Raw genomic sequence first — 19,309 nt, forward strand, 5'->3', positions numbered from 1 at the left:
ATTCAATTTAGCTTATGCACAGTGAGAGGAACAAAATGTAGTTTCTTTCCAAAGAGGCAGCAGTGCAGTGAGAACTTCTACAGTTGCCTTTCATGCACTGATAATTAAAAAAAAAAAAAAAAAAAAAAAAAAAAAAAAAACCCTAACTGGAAAATATACACTCCTTTTATAATTACCTATTTCAAAGCTGTAATTGAGCATTTCATTATAAAGATGCTAATCGATCCAGAACAATACTTCTGGGACAGCACTCACATCCAGACACATAACAGTTATAATAACAACGCTGCAGAAACTTTACTGGGTTATGATTAGTTGCTCAAGCATTTCTGTTGTGATTGATGAAACTCCCACAAGGTACATTACAGTGTTCCATGTAGAACTTCTCTTCAGGCTCATCTCCTAGGCTTTGGTTGCAGTGAAAAAGTAGATGCTTTGTCGTCAGTATAAATAACAGAATGTGCTCATTTAAAAAAAAGCTGCATCTAGGAAGATTCTTAGGTAAACCAAGTAACTGTCAAAGTAATGAAAGCAAAACATGAACTGCTTGTCTAGGTCATGGGGTATTTTTTTTGTTTGTTTTCTTTTTGTAATTGTTGAATTTTTTATTTTGTTTCTTGTCTTCTTTTCTAAAGAATCGTTATTTGCAACTTCCTCTGAAATTTTCTGTTGAGGTTTTATTTAGAATTCTAGAATACAAGTACCAGACACACAGCCTGGTAAATAAATATTAAACAACACTTTTACCACACTGGAAAATAAATATTAAAAAAAATAAAAATAAAAATAAAAAATTAAAGCAAATCAGCAAAGTACTGTTGCTTCCGATTGTGTACAACCTGTAATATAATATGGATGTGCTTAGGAAATATCCAGACAAAAGATTTATACAAATAACTCGAGATATACAAAATACTGAATACGTAAAAATTGATGAGATGTATCTTATAAATCTCACAGAGTTTACAAGAGCATCTCTAACTGCTCTATTTATTTCTTATGGTGGTTGAGTTCTCTTTTGTTTAAAAATATTAATGTTTTGTGTAATATTAAAATCTTCTTATATATTTTTATTCACTATTTTTCTGCAATAACTATTTATTTTTCTGCTTAAAAAAAAAAAAAAGTTCTTTTATTCTCTCTAGCTACTATTCCAGGCTGAATTACTGTGTGACTTTCTATATCTTTAAATAAGGTGGTTTGGAAGAACATTTTGACAATTTATTACTTCTGTGAAAAGTCTCTCAACTTTCATTTCAGCAATCTTTTTTTTTTTTTTTTTCTTTCTTTGAGTAATTGAGGGTTATACAGAGGAAGAAATTCTAAGGAGCATAGTAGGCAAGTCAGGTGTAATTTTAGTTCAGGAATACCTACTGGTTTTCGTATTACATCAGTGATCTGACATAGCAAAATCTGAATTTGCTACTGCAGCACCAGAAGGAAAGTGGAAACAAAACAAAACAAAACAAAACAAAACAAACAAAAAAACCTGTTTACTTGCGTGGCTGCGGAAGTCGTGGTTCACCTGTAGACCTGCTTTACATGGATGGCATCTTTCTGCAGGGGGAGCATGGTGGCTTCTGGCTGCCGGTTCCTGGGATGAGTTCTTGTGGTAGTGAGTAAGACAGGGAATTCCACACAGGGACATGGCACGTGTCCTTCCCATGTCATAAGCAGGGTTTTATCTTGTTTTGGTTAGAGAAGTAAGGTAAAATGAATCCTTGAAAGTTCTGTTAATAAGAATGCGTGAAGGCTTAAAATTGCTGTGTGATTTCTTACAGGATTCAGGTTTTTGTGATCATAGTATATAGCATTTTTATATTATCTGTTACAAAGCAAAAGTGCAAAACCCTCTCTCTCTCTGTATATATATATTTGATAGTCACCTGGATGAACACATTATATATTTCATTAGTTTTGGCAAAATAGAAAGAAGTGTGTAGTTGAAAGCTAAGCTCTTTCTTTAGTTTGAATGCCATATATGTAAGGTCACAGACTATGGCTTTCCAACAAGAAATAGAGGGAAAAAGCAGAAAAACTGGGAATCTTTCCAGGGGAGTATGAGGCGTGTGTCCAAAAGGCAGATGGATTGTCTATTCAAACTTTTGATAAAACTTTAAACTCTCCACATCTGTTGTTCTTGAGGTTGTGTGTGCGTGTTCTGAAACCTTGCTGCACAGGTGGTGTGCTTTGCTGGTCAGTAGCTGCATTGCTCTTCTTATGGCTGTATAATGATATTATTATTATTATTATTATTATTATTATTATTATTATTATTATTATTTTGTTGTGCTAAGATAAACAAATCTCTAATCGGAAACACCATCATTTGCATTTTCTCAGCTATGTATTTTTTCTAAAAGGTAAAAAGTCATAATTAGGATAATAAATTCCCTTTTGCGTCCTATCTTTTGCCTAGTTTCTTACTTATGCCTTTTGACTGTTTAAGACAGACTGACAGTTTCTGCAGTTTGTTACTTTATCTGTTTATTTATTTACAATATTTTTATGTCTGATTTGTCTTCCTAATTTAAGAGGCAAGACACAAGAAGGATGATTATCTGTTTCAGAAGCATATCATAGTCAGAACTCGTGAGAAAGATGTTGAGTATAAAGCAGTATTATATATAGGAATTCTTTGGGCAGGATGGAACTACTCCAGTATATGGAGGGGAAAAACACTGCTGCTCAGTGTGTCGTCACCTGTTAAAATTGGTGTGGTCCAGGCCACAGTGCACAATTGGTATTGCAGCGGCATTTCCATAGCTCCGTAAAGTACAGTCCAAATTTATTCTTTCTCACTATAATTTAGTGTTTATTTTGGTAGGTAGTGAGAATGAAAATGACTGCTATTGTACTAATTAATGTTTTGCATAGTTACCTCCAGTTAACCTGTATGAATATCAGACTCGGGGGTTGGAGACAGAAGTAACATAATGATTAAGAGTATGTTACAATAGTGTGGAAATCATGACTTTCTTGCAAAATCAGGTGGTTGCATACTACCAAGTGTATAAAGGCTAAAATGACAGATGGAAATGTCTTTCCCTGGATGTCAGTACAGCACTTCAACTTTAAACCAGCATTTTCTTTGTTTGCTATATTTTCAGCTGTTGCTTGCTAGGCTGTTTCCATGAACTTTTTTTGGGGAAGAGAGAGACAGAGGATTATTTCTTTATTTAGGGTTGAGAGAAATAAGACGTGATTGAAAGGTGTGAGAGGCAGGCCTAGAAGAAGAGTTTTCTGAAAATTAATTGTTGTCATTCTGTAGGATTTTATTTTTGGATACTACCAGATCTTATTATATACTTAATTGTTAATCTATTTCTCATCTATCATCTGTTAGATGAGCACATGATCATGCAATATAGCACTTGTATCCAGCTTACTTCCTAATTTGTGCATCTTTTTGGTACCACCTATTTTCTTCTTGATCCATCACAGAAGCATCAATAGCGTATTCCAGTAAAGCATGTTATGCGGTTACAAATATAACCAGTTCAAGAGTGAAAAAAAAAGTGACAAAAAAACAAAACAAAACAAAACATTGGGAAACCTTCCTCTTAAATGCCAGCACCAGCAAATTGTAAAACAGTTCGTGTGTACTTAGTTACCAAACTCTCTATCCAGAAGAAGTTATATACTTCTCAATCATTAAGTTCATCTTTTTTTTCAAAATTGTGGAATCTGTAATGTATGAATGACTTGTAGATGCTCAATATGGAAGGAATTACATTCCACTTGAAGGATGATCTTTTCTGAGAGAAATGTTAAGTAATGCTTGCTTTGGGATTAATGTTTTGCAATTTATTAAATTAATGTGACAATAGAATCAGATAATTGTTAGGTTCTTTGAAATTAATCATTGAAGATTGAGTATACGATTTGTTTAGCAAAGCTTTTCGGCTACTAAGGGCAAAAAAAAATTTCTTGAGAGTTTTGCAATTACAGATTCAGGTAATAAAATAAGTTAATAATTAACCAATACATTGTAAATGTCAGAAAATGTTCTCTGGTGGTTAGATTGTTAAAACAGGAGTAGGTTTTACAATGGAAATCTTTTGTTGTTGTTCTCAGCTGTTTTCACCAAATCAAATATAAGAGGTCTATGGGAGTATCTCCTTTCCTTCTGGTTTTCACTTCTGACCTGAGGGGGGTTGAGGTGTTGCTTCTACAAAGCACTTTAAGTGGCCTTCTAAGCCACTCGTTTCTACTACTTACAGATAAATGCTAGTTTTCAGCATGTACTGTAGAGAAAACAATATTTTGAGCCATGCTGTTTGGCCCTGCTGAAGATTTTGCACAGGATTTTATTCTATATCAAAACTGGCCTGTCAACATTAGGAGATTTGTTTGGGTACCTCAGTGTGTACCAAATGGTTCTTTGCTTATTTGGGAAGCTTCTGACAATAAAATATCTATAGTATTTTGTTGACTTTAAACTGTTTTTCAGAGTGCATAACATTACTTTTCCTTTTCCTCGGAGTGTAAAACAAAATTATTGTTTGTAACAGTTTGTAGTTCTCATCTTCATTTTTCCGAAGGGGGAACTGTGGACTATGTGCTGTTATGTCATATCTTAGTATGGGAAATGCATAGTGCTTTTATTGCTTCAGGAAGTTTTTGTACTTTATTATCAAATCATTTTATAATGCCAACTACTTTTGAAAAATAACCATTCCAGCTCTCCATCTCTTCCTCTGATACAATTGTATTGCCATCAGCAACATTATAATAAAGTGCAGTCAGGCTAAGCTAGCTGCATCTGGATTACTGTCCTGTGTGTACTGCAAATTCACTGTCTCAGTCAGTCATGCTTCAATCTGATTAGGCAACAAGTATATTGGATAGTACTGAAACAAAACTATAAAGTGAAAAGGAAAACGAAAAGTGATAAAGGAAGAAATTGCAGAATAATATAATAGAGAAAAGATGCCTTGCACTGTTGAAGTCAGATTTGACCTGCTAGCTCCAGACTTGAGAATATATTTCTAGTTTTATTTTAGTATTTGCAGTACCCAGTATGCTTCAGCTGTGCCAGATCCTAAAGACAAGGCCCAACCTTAATATTTCACAAATCCCATGCTGAAAAGTCTCAGAAGAAGCCGAATTGTTCTATACCAAAGATGGCTCTTTAGATATATGGAAAGTTGTCAAGCCTATGTCATATGCATAGCAGTGAGGCTGTAGGTTCATTTGCATTGCTAGGTAGTCAACGCCTGTATCTCTGGGAGGAAGCAAGCTGAAGAAAGATGCTGAGTCTTGACAGCAACAGCAGTCACTGAGTTCAACTGCTAATCATCCAGCCTAGCCACAACCTATAGGAGTGGTGCTGTTCTGTAGGATAGCTGGGAGCACAGAGATGCTGTGCTGGGAGCACAAACTGCTGGTTTTTCAGTCCCTTCTCCTGTGGGTGTCTGGTGAGTCTGTGGTACATAGCCCATGTTTTAAGAACATTTTGGTGTGTGGCTCACATGCCTATACTAAAGATGGTAGCCATGCAACTCCAGCATTGTACAAGTAATGCAGAGGCAGGTTTCTGTTATTTTTGTTTGTTAGTTCACGTGTTTGTGCTTTTCCTTTGCTTTTGTTTTCTTTTTAGCACAGCAAGGGGCAAGCGAGGGAAGACTTTAGCTAACTAGCTATGGAAAATAGCCTAGTGATACTGTTTCTGTTTTCTTCTTTTGAAACAGAACACAAAAACAAATAATCAGTCTGTGTAGGTTTTTGCATAGAAATACTCATTGGATTTGTTCTTAAACCAGTGTTTTGAGGTAAATAATACCAATCAGCCTGCCAATAAAGGCTAGATTTGCTATATTCTAGGCTAGTGTTTATCTTTTCTAAACACACACACACAAACAAACAAACAAAAAAACCAACAGGTATTCTACAGGATGTATTGTTTCTCTTCTGTTGTTGGAGAAAACATATAATAATGCAGATTATCCAAGATATTTATTTTTGCACCTAAAGCAAAATAAAAGCAGCTTTAAGCTGTTGTTCCTTTTTTGTTTGATTGTTTTGAAAAAGGGTCAGAAGGAATATGAGCAAAGTTAGAACTGGACTATTTCAAGGTAGCCATAGCTAAATAGTTTACAGGATTATTAAGTGTCAGGAGTCAAGACTTGAGGTATTGACATAGTTTGTTTTTTTCGGGCAATCATCCTTTCTTTTGGTGTGTATCTCTATTTCCTGAATATACAAGAAAGAATCCTGACCCCCGTAAATCAACACCAAACTTTCCATTGACCTGAGCCAGTCAAGGTCTTCAATCATAGAAAACTCTCCAGCATAGTAAATCGGCTTGGCCTACCAAAAATACATTAGGGACAATTCTCGGCTTGCATAAACAACCTACCTCTGCAGAAGACTTAGAAGGAGATATTTCATTTTGTTTCTCAAGTTGCTATCTGTGGCTGTGTAACATGTTTGAATTTTTCAGTGTTAGTTCTCAACAATACATTACCTTAGCATGCATCAACAGATACCATTTTATGTTTTTCTACAGTATTTTTCCCTCAGGAATTCATTGTGCAGCATTTCCAGAATAATATATATATATATTTGATCTGTTATTTGGAAGACACAGAGTCAAGCATACAGAATGCTCTAGTAAATTGTTTGTGCATCATGGATAAGAAAAGAAGATAATCTGCAGAAGTGACTATAATGTCAGAGCTTTTTCAGTGGTGAGATATGTGACAGCTTACAAGTTGGCATTTTGTAATTGATAGTAGGTAATTTAGAACGTGAATGAAGCTATATGAAGATCAGGCTAGACAGGGTTTTCTCTGCACGGTTTAAGGTTACACATAGACATTGGTATTTCAGTGTGTAAAAAAAGGAACAACTTTCTAAATGAGGAGAAAGCTTTCTGATGTGACTTTTAATGTGCTTTGCTGTCATGTAATTCATTTATTCATTGTATTAGTTTCATTAGTCTATTTTCTTCATTTCTTTGTTTATTGCAGTCATTTATTTTCTGTTTTACATGGTAACAGAAGAGTCCTTGCTGATGTCCCAGACAGAATTACAATGTAAAAACAGGTTGAATATAATTTTTAAATTGTTTAATATAAGCAAAATTCCACCCGTCACTGCCACTCAGTGGTGTTTTTGTATTGGTGTATTTCAAAGGCCTGCTTGAGATCAGAAACCTGCTGTTCTAGCTGAGTATTTAGTTGTGCTAGAATAGCTATAATAGAGAAATTCAGAAATGATAGAGGAGCACTAAGGTATACTGATATCCAGGGATTGATGAGACTAAGATCTGGAACACTCAAGAGAGCTGTCTTAAATTCCCTTCATCGTGTGCTTGTGTTTTGGCTTTTTTAAGAATAAAAACAGAATGAAGTACAGCATTTCTGTAGCACATCGACTATGGAAACTTTATCACGTTTAATCAATAAAAGAGCAAAATAAATGTAGAACTGTGGAAAATATATTTTTTCCCTTTAGAAGACATTACTTTACCCAGAGGTATTTCAGAATTTATTTTGGTTAAACAGCTTATGAGCATTAATTTTATGCATTTTTTTTCCCCAGTAATGATTCAGCTGCCAGTCAGTTATTTGCAGCCAAGATTTGTCTATGAAATCTGTTTATTTTCTTCTTAAAGGAGAGATCTTAGTTGATATACAAAGATTTGAAGTATTGGCACATGTACCTTGACTTGGTTCTAGTAATCTTTCAAATTTCTTATTTGTATCTGTTCACTTGCATATGTATGGTATTAAAAATCTGTGGCTAGGGAATGGATGAAATTTAAGATTGTGGGTGAGGTAAATCAAGCGTAGAAACAGAATGGCAATGCATTCTTCTATTTCAATCTGTGCATACTGCTTCTTACAGGAACACTTAAAAAAAAAAAAAAAAAAAAAAAAGAACTATCCAGTTGTTTTCCCAGGGGTTCTTGTCAAACACCAAAGATGGCTCTGAACTAAAATTCTACTTGAATAATTTCAAAATATACAGAAGGTGAACTGCAAATCCTGCCTTTAGTAGCACTAAGCAGCACTCATATCTTCTCAATCCTGTATTCCAAAATTTTCTAATGCTTTCATGCTTAAACTTTGTTTCCATTCCTCTCTACATATGCTTTGTCTTCTTTTTTGTCTGTGTTCAAGTCTTTTTCGAGAGGTTTTCCCTGCTGTGCTAAATTTGTCTGTGTTATCAAGCATGTACATGCACACTCAGGCATGCAAAGGCAAGCAAATCAAAACATTAAAATAATGGGGGGGGGGGGGGGGGGGGTGTTTTAAGATTTGCCACCAGGTAAACATTTTCTGTAACTTTAACCTTCTTGGAGCAGGAACCATCTCATCCTAAGTACAGTGTTAGCACCTGAAAGATTGCTGTCATAGAATTATAGAATCATAAAAGGGTTTGGGTTGGAAGGGACTTTAAAGGTTACTTTGCTCCACCCCCCTGCCATGTGCAGGGACACCTCCCTTCAGACCAGGTTGCTTAAAGCCCCATGTAACCTGGCCTTGGACACCTTCAGGGCTAGGAAATCCACAGATTTTCTGGGAAACCTGTTCCAGTGCCTCACCACCCTCTGAGAGAAGAATTTGCTCCTAACATCTAATGTATATCTCCCCTCTTTTAGTTGAAAACCATTCTGCTTTGTCCTATCATTATCCAAGTAAAAAGTCACTCTCCATCTTTTTATAAGCCCCCTGTAAGTATTGAAAGGCTGCAATGAGGTCTCCCTAGAGCCTTCTCTCCTCCAGGCTGAACATGGCCAGCTCTCTTAGCCTGTCTTTCGTAGGAGAGGTGCTCCAGTCCTCTGGTCTTCGTGGCCCACCTCCGGCCCCGCTCTAACAGGTCCACATCTTTCTTGTGCTGGGAGCCACAGAGCTGGGTGCAGCACTCTAAGTGGGGCCTCTCTAAGGCAAATCAGAGAGAGACAATCACCTTCTCTGACCTGCTGGCCATTCCTCTGTTGTTGCAACCCAAGGTGCAGTTGGACTTCTGGGCTTCCAGCCCATGCTGCTGGCTCACGTTCAGCTTTTTGTCCACCAGAACCTGCAAGTCTTTTCAGGGCTGCTCTCATTGAGTTCTTCTTCCAGTGTGTACTCATGTCTGGGATTGCCCCGACCCAGGTGCAGCACCTTGCACTTGGACTTGTTGAACCTCATTAGGTTCACATGGGCCCACTATCAAGGTTGTCCAGGTCCCTTTGGATGGCATCCCTTCCTTCCGTTGTGCCAACTGCACCACTCAGCTTAATGTCACCTGCAAAACTTGCTGAGGGTGCATTCGATCCCATTGTCTTTGTCATTGATAAGGATATTAAGCAGTACCAGATCCAGGACAGATCCCCAAGGGACACCACTCGTCACCATCCTCCACCTGGACTTAGAGCCATCAACCACCACTTTCTAGGTATGGCCTTCAAGGCAATTCCTTATTCACTGAATGGTCCACCCATCAAATCCATATCTCTCCAAGTTGGAGATAAGGATGACATGTGGGACTGTGTCAAAGGCATTGCAGAAGTCCAGACATCAGTCAGTCTTCCATTGTCAACTGATGCAGTCACTCCATCACAGAAGGCCACCAGATTGGTCTGTCACAATTTGCCCTTGGTGAAGTCATGCTGGCTGTCCCAGCGGATCACCTCCTTGTCCTGCATGTGCCTTGACATTGCTTCCAGGAGGATCTTTTCCATGATCTTGCCAGGAACAGAGGTGAGGCTCACCGGTCTGTAGTTCCCTGGGTCTTCCTTTCTACCTTTTTTAAAAATGGGAGTGGTGTTTCCCTTTTTCTAGTCATCAAGGACTCTGCCTGACCACTACGACTTTTCAGATATGATGGAGAGTGGCTTGACAACTACATCAACCAGTTCCCTCAGACCCCTGGGATGCATGTCATCACGATCCAAAGACTTGTACCTGTTCAGTTTCATCAGGTGGTCTCGAACCTGCTTTTTGCTTATGGTGAGAGGGACTTTGGTCCCCCAGCCCTCACCTACAGGTTCACGGAAATGAGAGATGTGGGAAGCTTGACTGGCAGTGAAGACTGAAGCAAAGAACTTATTGAGAACCTCAGCCTTCTCCATATATGTTGTTACCAGTTCTCCATTCTCATCTGTCAGAGGGTATACGCTTTCCTTGGCCTTTTCTTTTTTTCCTGAGCAATGTACCTATAGAATCCCTTCTTGCTATTCTTCTCATCCTTGCCAAGCTCAGTTCCATCTGTGCCTTGGCTTTCCTAATCCCACCCCTGCATATCTGACATCATACCTGTGCTCTTCAGATGTTTCATTTGTCTAGTTGATCCTTCTAATGAGAACTGATGCATGTGCACGTACCCTGGTACTGTCATCTGCCTTGTCCCCACTGGAATTCTTTTGTATCTCTGCATTGGAGAGTCTGGGGGGTGGACATCTCTGCTTTTATTGATTCTATTGATAGATACAACTAATAAGGGAACATCTATCCTCATATTTAGTTATGTGCTAATGATAGATATAGATAGATATATTACCTAGTTCCACCATTTAGTTTTCACCCTTTTATTAACAATTAATTCGTATGAGGAAAAGCACCGAAATAACTTGTGGGAAAAAAATATTCAAAACTAGCTTTTTTAGAGATACTGTATTTCCAAGCAAGGGTCTTTTTTAAGAAAACTTAATATGACAGTAATTTATTTATGTGATTTATGCACAAATCATCCTAAATTAAAAACACCTCCTATTATTTCTGTAATAGCTGTTGATCTCTTCATAACTGTTGTGATGTGTTTGCCATGAAGAAAAAGCCCCATCTTTCTGCACTTGCACAGTGTGGATGTTTTAACAAGGGCTGCTGAGAAAATACCTCCCTGTTGGTTTATCCTGGTAGACCCATGTTGACTGTCTGAGGAAGAATGTAGTATAATCCCATGCTGCAATTTCACAGAAACACAGAATCACAGAATTGAAGGGGTTGGAAGGGACCTCAAAAGATCATCGGGTCCAACGCCCCTGCCAAAGCAGGTTCCTTAGAGCAGGCTGCCCAGGTAGCCTCTCTGTGTTTCTTTCTGTGTTTTCACTATTTATGGTACTCCACTCTGGATGTAACAAGCCATTGTCAGGAGGAAATGGAAAAGTGAAGGTAGTTCTTATTTTAAGAATTATTAATTTATTTAGATGAACTTTTTACTCTGAAGGTAGCTTTTTACTATGAAGGTACCTTTATTCAAGAGTTACTACCTGATTGATAATTGCATTTAGTCCTTGAAAGGAATTGTGCCAGTTTTCACAGATAAATATAGACCTACATACCAGCTGATTATCAATCTCAAGTCTGACACTGTTTTCAGCAGCAGGGGTCCTGGATGAAGTTATTATTATTTTTAACGTAGAGCTGAAGCAGAATTGTGTAGGCAAACTTGATAGTACCTTCCTGTCTTTCGTTTTTTCTCTAGTGCTATCAGTCATTCACCTGCATGACTCTACTAACAGTATATTTTCAACTCACTTGAAAGAAAGAAGGATCCACTGAGCTATCTTTCTTCAAGTGCTTCTGTTTACTTGACCTAAAATTCCAGAAGTTGGCTATGGAGGAATAGGAAGCTGGACAGAAGACATCTGGCATACGGTCTCCTGAAAGCCTTATTAGTGTTTTTATCAGGTTAGCTAAAGCTATGACACTCAGGAGCAGAAAAGAAAGGGACTACTAAACTTTGGCTTGCATGATCACCTTGAAAGCAGAGACAATGAGTGCAGTATTCCTAAGTGCTTGTACGTGCATTTACAGTGAGTGAATGGACTATGATTTTTAATTAACAAAGAACTACTACTTTTTCTTCTCACCTTTTCTTTGACAGATTTTGTGATACATCCGTTATTTTCCAGACAGCTTGTAGATGATAAATGTAGATATTTACATATAATTGTCATGAGATATTTAAAAGTCTCTCTCTTTTTTTTTTTTTTCCTGAGCAGATAGGTGTTTTTTTTTTGTTTGTTTGTTTTGTTTTGTTTTGTTTTTCCTATTAGGTACCACATTTAATTTAGTGGGAGTGTTTGGAACGTGAGAAAATCACTTCCAGTGCCCTGTTAAAAAACAGTTACGTAGAACAGGCAAGCACCTTTTTGGTCACCTTCTTTTTCCTTCCTCTGTTCTCTCACTGATTATCACTGTTGTTTTCTCTCCACTTCCTCCCCCACCAAAGGGAGCAGTTTATGGTTCAGATACAAATCTTAGCACCTATCACATTTTCGATGTTCGGCTTAATACATGTCAACTAGTATCTTTACATGTCAATAAAATTATAAGATTTTGTCTTTAAGCGAGCTGCCTTTTGAGATACTTTAGGTCTCCCTTGTAACTCGTGCAGTCTAACAGAAGCACAATCAAAATTGTCTCTTCCTTGGAAATGTATTTCATACATCTCCATTTCTGTGATAGCATAGGAATCATTATGTAGCAGTTGGTTCTGATACGCTTGCACAGACACAAATTGAGTCCGACAGGACTGATGTCTCATGGACTTTGCTGTCATTTGGAATGCTGGCATGAGGATGGTAGCAATGAAAGGGGGGAGCTGGTGCCTTCAGCACTTTGCCGATGAAGATTTCTTAGGTTTGTATTTTTTGATAGCAGTAGATGATTCAAGAGAGAATTTAACAAAAAAGATTCCTAGCAGCTGTAGATTTCTAACAGCTGCTCACATCTTTTCTTCCTCCTTGTGTGGTTTCTTTCAGCATTGCACTGTACTATAAAATGGGCGCTTTATACCACCCACAAATCTGTAAGATCTATCTAGTGGAATGGTAATTAGTATAATTTTTTCTCCTCCCTTTTGTTTTTTATTTTCCGTGCTTGGAAACCACTCATGCATGGTAACAAAAAAGATATGCATTCCTTACTGTGCTTAAGCTGAACTTCACACTTGCCAAAGTTTGTGGGTTGCAGGCCCTTAGAAAAATACAATTAAATTTCAGTGTATTTTAGTGGCAATGTCAGGCTATTTGGGAATATCACGAGTATTCCCTGTGAGAAGGAAAAGTGCTTTTATATTCTTTAATTTCTGTCATAGGTCAGGGTGATGAATTTGTGCAAGAGTAGGACACTGCTTTTTGACATCCGGTACTTTAACTCTAGTGCTCCCAGTATATGATATTCAACTGACATCATAACATCATAATAAATGAGATGGAGTGATTTGGAATCTAAACCCTTTATTCAATATTCAATGCTGGACTTTTATTTATTTATTTATTTATTTATTTATTTTAGTACTAGGCATAGTGTTCTGATCGTTAGAGGAAATCGCAACAGGAATTTTAACCTCTGGAAGTTGTTGAACTATGCAATATGCTAGTATTTTATGTCTAGCTTTAAGAACACCTCATGAGGCAGATTTAGCTATGTTATTCCTAGCAGATGTCAGGGCATCAGCTCCCAGTATGCTGTTATTCTGTTTTCTGAATCCACTTTGAATCTCTTCTTGCAACAGTGTTCCAGTGTTGTATTATACTTCATTAAGAATGACAGTTCCTTTGATTCAAAAGGTGTTGTTGAATGAAAGACGATCCAGAGTGTGACAGATGCTTGATTATGGTAGAAGAGGTACACTGAGAAAATGTTGGAGCAGTATTAACATGTACTGTACATTGCATCTTCTAGTAAATACCAGTAAGCTGCAATGAGTCATTCCTGTTCTTTTGTCCATACCCTTTTGTCTTTTAAAACTGTTTTGCCTCAAATTGTGATAGTTTAGAAAAATCAGACAATCTCTGCCCTATAGCTGCTAACTGTATTTCTCTATTTCTTTCTCTTATCTATTCCACAGGCTCTGAAAATATTTCATCTGAAATTTCAGACCGGACAGACTCGCAGTGGCTTCTAAGCCAGTGAGATCGAGGCTGCCAAAGCATGCGGGTGCCAAGCTGTCGGATGATGCACGTAGTCAGGCCAGTGGTGGTGCTCTTCTGCTTGCTACTCTATGCTGATGCTGAAAGTAAGCTTATTATTCATTTGTGCTGAGGTCTTGGCCATGATTAACAGCTTTATTTGCAGCTGATGGTTACTAATGGCCTCTGAATTACTCCTTTTGACTAATTCTTTAAAATACTACGAGGTCGTCTGTAGATCACAGGCAGTATTTGAAAAGGATTACTTATGCCACGTCTTCACCACGCATCCTCTTAATGCCTCTTTTCTTAAGCAACTAATGGTTTCTGCTCATATGATGAAGACCATTGCAATAAAGTTATTTAGTGAAAACAAAGACCAACCTTGCTTGCCAAACAAGGGTTAAATGCCTTAGAAACATCTGTCATTCTTTGAGTATTTATTTCTTAAGTTTGGTTAAAAAAAACAAACAACAACAACAACCAAAAAAAACCAACACTCTTCTCCCTCTATCCCAAATTAATATCCAGTCCAATTAAAGTTCCAGGCCATTGTAACTGCCATGACAGCTGTTCTAATGTATTATTTCTGACAGCTGTTGTGGAATACAGTATCCAAACAAATCATGCATAACTGACAACTTAGTGTCTGGCCTAAACTTGTGACAGTTCAGTGAAGAAAGCCACCCATGTGCACTTTCACTTGGGGGGAAACTGTTGGATTTGGGTCAATTTCCTATTAGTGAGAAGATAATATCTTTTTTCTAATTAAGATATCATTAGGATTAACTTGTTTACATGTGTTCTGTCTCCTACCTGTCCTATGGCTTCTTGCAGAAGTAAAGTGTAAATGAGAAAAGCCACTTGCTTTCCACCTGTTGATCTGCAGATTTACGACTGACTGATACATTCATTTGATTCAGGGATATTTTCTTATTTTATCTTCCTGACTCTGTACAGATACACCACCAATCAATAACTTTGTTCCAGCTCTGACTTCTGAAGACTTCTGTGTTTTTCCATACATTTGCGCAAAACAAAGAAGCAGTTGAATTAAATAGGAACACAAAAAAAAATAAATAAAACCAATGTCAGTAACATTGGATAAGTCCTTTCTCAGTAAAGGCATGTTGAAGGTTCCTTGTCACTCCACTTATCACCTGCACTCCAGGTATGCTAAGTTACAACAATAGAAGAGATAATAAATCTTTCCACTTCTATTACACACTTTGTGTGTAGTAAGAGTTTTTTTCTTTTAACTGTAGCAATATGAAAGTGAAGTAAATGAAAAAAAAAAAATATGGACAAAACATACATGTCTGTAGAGTACTGACAGTTGAGATTCTTTGGTCTCTTTCCAGGTAGATAATAACCAGCTGGGATGATTGTGTGTAAGGTGAAGCCAAGGACATTTTAACACTATAGCCAGAAAATAATTAATTGGGAAATGGGCCCATATGTTGTGTGTTTCTGCAGTGATAGTATACTACCTATTTTTAAAGTAAATTCTGTGCTTAGGAAACATACATTTTATAATCTGGTATATCTTTTCTGCTTCAGATAATGGAATATCCAACCTCCTATGGGCCAGTAGTGAATGATTTTTTTTTTTGGTAATTCCTGTCAGGTATTAATTTGCAAAAAGATAGTTAAACCCCAGAAGCTCCTTTGTTAGTCCTGCACTTGTGAGAGAAGTGTATCGTTTTTGTTTACAATTAGCAGAAAGTTCCCTCTTTCATCTCTCTTCTCTGTGGGGAATGAGGATAGTTTTTTTTTTTTTGAAGGGTGGCATAGGATTTACTTTAAAAACAGCTGGTGTCTAAATCCACTGACTACATAATTTAAGAGAATTTTCAGACTAGGTTTTCCAAAACTCCATTATGAATCTTACTTATTTTAAATAAAATGAAACAAAAGTCATCTATTAACCTGAGAGAAATCAGGAAGGCTTCTTGCTGTAGCTAGAACTGATGGAGTCTCACATACAGAATAAAGGTTGTAAAACGTATAAAGATAATCTTTTTATGGGAGTTATTCTCAGTGAAACCAGTCTGGACAAAATGATGTAGATACTAAGAAAGAGTAAAAATGATGCATCAGTAAATATTACTAATACTAACAGTGGATAACTAGCATTTTCAGAGACAGATCCTTAATATTCTTATTCTTTATAGAGCTAGACTGGAGCTCCTGACTGAAGAACAATGCAAAGATCTCTTCAAGATAAAATATTATATTCCTTGATTTTTTCTACTACTTTTAGACACCGATTTAGACAGTGCTGTGTGACCCTTTAATGTTGGTAGATAATGTCACGAGTGCTGTTAATGTAATAGGAAGCATCCCACCCTAGAGTACCAACTGATGATCTTTCACAAATGTACATATCAGCTGAGTTTTGGGATGGAATTCACATAAACTGACAGTAGAAGATTAGTGATCTACGATTTTGTATAGATGTCTTTGAATTTAGTTCACAGTACTAGACAGAGTTCCAGGAATAGAGGGCAGACAAACACAGGTTCATCATTATTCTTAGAGAGATTTATGAGGTCTCAATATAGTCTGTGCTTATTACTTAGTATTTATTGCATCTTCTTGTTATTAGCAAACAGAAAGAAAATGACAATTGAAAATACTTACAAATAAAAAAATAGATAACTAAGAAAAGGTAGAGAAATACCCCTAGAGTTTTGGAATTAAAAGTATAATGGAATAATTTCATCAGGTGTTCTTTTCATGAAAAGAGAGAGAAGTTATTTAAGAAAATCTCAATTTTGCCGTGTACTTTAGGTCAGAATCTCTGTTAAGACATTCCGAAATAGAGAATAAGCAGCAATTATTGCTAAGAAATGATTGATTAGGTATCTCTTTGCTTGAGAAAGGACAGTATAACTTTTTACGGACAGAAGTGCAGTTTCTAGCTTGATCATTTAAAAACACTGTTGACTTTGAATTTTGAAAGGTGCATTTCTATTGGCCTTACCTCTTTTCCTGTTCTTAAGAGTTCTTGACGTGGGTAGTGGTACTTTGAAAGTGTACTAGGGACCATAGAAAGTACTCTTACACGTACTTGTGAATATGAAATGGTCACTTAAATAGTTAGGCTTTTATCTAATTTGCCTATCTCTTAATTAATGGGAAAATGCTTCTCTTCTGTCATTACCTTTATTTTCTGCTTAAAATAATAAAATGTGTGATGGGTGTGGGAATTGCCCACAATTTTTATAAGTGAACGTACACTTTCTTTTCAAGGAGAACTTTACAGTTAAAACCGCTTTTTTCAGTTTGACATCCTTTCCTGCATTCCTTTCCTTTCCAATAAATTACAGGACTTTAAAAGGAGGCAGCTTAATAATGAAAGGAACAGCTAATGCAAGACTTTGTTCACTTACATTATCTTGGCTTAAATTTCAAATTAAAGTTTGTGATACACTTAATGCTAACTAAAGAGGTTTGTGATTGATAAATGTCAATGTAGTATATCCTACATTTTAGTCAGATTTGATGGTTTCATTCCCTTTACAGTCTGAAAAAAATAGTGCCATATACCATACAGCTTAAACCTCTATTAAAATATGAGTCTAAAGAAAGAGACTATGATTGTCAATTAGTATGCACAGGCTTTGAAGCTGCATGAATGTTTATGTATGCACATACAAATGTACATTAAATAGTATACATTATATGGTATATGTTAAATGGTGTGCCATACATGTTTTTATAGGTCTCTACATAACACTGCATTAACTGTGTGAGCTGTAAATTAATGTCTGTCTATCTTACCAATGTAAAAAGAGCTCATGGAGAGTCACAGTAATGTTTCACTCTCACATGCTGTGCTTAGTTTATTTGGGAGATGTGCTGAGTTTCTACAAGCCAGTTATTTTGTGGGATGGGAAAGATGGAGCACAGGATCAGTGTCAACACGTTTAGGAAAAGATGTGTCTATCATGCATGATTTGCTCTTCTGCTGGATTTCCTGGGGACTTTAAGGAGGGTTCCTGCCCTGATGGAAGTGGTCTGCCCTCCACACTTGCAGATACTGCTCCTGTTTTCATAGCTCTTTGGGTGAGGGTCCCAAGCACTACAGTTTTCCAGGTCTGTTCTTGAACTTCTTCACAAATAGACAGAGCAGGTGAGATGAAGGGGACAAAGTTTCTATCACCATGGAAAGGCCAGGCCTACCTTTTCTTTTCTTTTTTTTTTTCCTTTTTTTTTTTCAATTTTTCTGTTGCTGACACTAAGGTACTACAGAATAAAAAAATAAGTCCTGACATTTCCACTTAATTTCATTTTTTCTTTATTTATTCTATTATTGGGAATAGATAAAGAACTCATGCTCTTCTTATCTCACTGTGAAATCACTAATGAGTGAAATCCAACAGCAAGCCCAATTGCTGCTTTTGAAGAGGTTTCCAACAGGATTATTTGGTATTTTTTTTCTGTTTATATACTACCCTTATAGCTGAGTGAGGGAGTGAAACTTGTTTGTTTCTTTCCGTCATTGGGAAAGACATGAAACTCTGAAATGAATTGATATCAGGTGATGAACTCTCGTATGGAAACCTCTCAGAGGAATACAGGATGGAAATGCCAGCATGTCCTTCCCCAGTGGGCTGGATGAGGGCACCACATCCTGTATGTATGTGACCAAGATATTCTGACTGTTAAAACAGAATTGAAGCTTACACTTGACTAAGCAAAGTAAGCAAAACTGAAAGGTGACAAAATCATTTTGCTCTTTTACCTGTATTTTTAGCAAAAAGAAGTACTTGTAAGTATACGAAGTGAATAATCTCAAGGAATATGGTTTCTCTGAGTTTCCTCTATTTATGTTTTGTGTTTGTAGCTTCTGTGCTTGCTGTGAGAGGAGGTTACAGAATTTGCTGAAGAAAAGAAGCGTTTGTTTAGCCTTCTGTTCATAGAAGTACAGCCTGGTAGTTCACAGTGTTTGTCATTGGATGCCTTGTACTCAATGGTGCAGATGGCAGCTGGGTTGAGGCAATACTTATCTACATCCACTGAGAAAGTAGTAATATCACACCATTTGTCATAAGAAGGGTAATGCTTTTCTCATGTTTTCTAAATTAACTGGCAGAGTGGTAACTACCTAGAAGCTTTCTGCAGGATTATCCATTTGATAACAAGAAGCATATGTTTTTCAGAGACCACGTATAACAGATTTCTTTTCAAACTATATGAATATAGAATATAGAATATGGTATGCTATCTCTTTCTGACCTCTGTAACAATGAAGTGTCAAGTCACTGAGTTCAAAGAAAGATATTGCTTGTTAAGATGTTTTTTCCTGGTCTTTCTTAGTTGCATATTTTTTTGAAAGTCAATAGTTTCATTTGTATTGATAGATTCAAATACTTTCTATAGATATCATGCATCTAACTTTTTACAAATTGTATCAGTTCTCACAGGACACATCCTACTCCATCTTGCCAC

General features: G+C 36.8%; 1 protein-coding gene across 28 annotated transcripts in view; it reads left to right on the forward strand.

Moving 5' to 3' along the window:
* PTPRD (protein tyrosine phosphatase receptor type D) overlaps positions 1-19,309 on the forward strand; it is a 1,402,037-nt gene that overhangs the window by 1,051,972 nt on the left and 330,756 nt on the right. For all 28 annotated transcript variants that reach the window (XR_014576765.1, XR_014576766.1, XR_014576767.1 and 25 more), the window contains one exon: positions 13,792-13,959. Coding sequence is in view for 10 of the 28 variants with exons in the window: in XM_083817752.1 (XP_083673878.1) it covers positions 13,875-13,959 (85 nt within the window). In the remaining 18 variants the exon portion in view is untranslated. The remainder of the gene's footprint in view (positions 1-13,791; positions 13,960-19,309) is intronic.

Source organism: Anser anser (assembly GCF_964211835.1).
Source record: "Anser anser genome assembly, chromosome: Z".
Lineage (NCBI taxonomy): Eukaryota > Metazoa > Chordata > Aves > Anseriformes > Anatidae > Anser > Anser anser.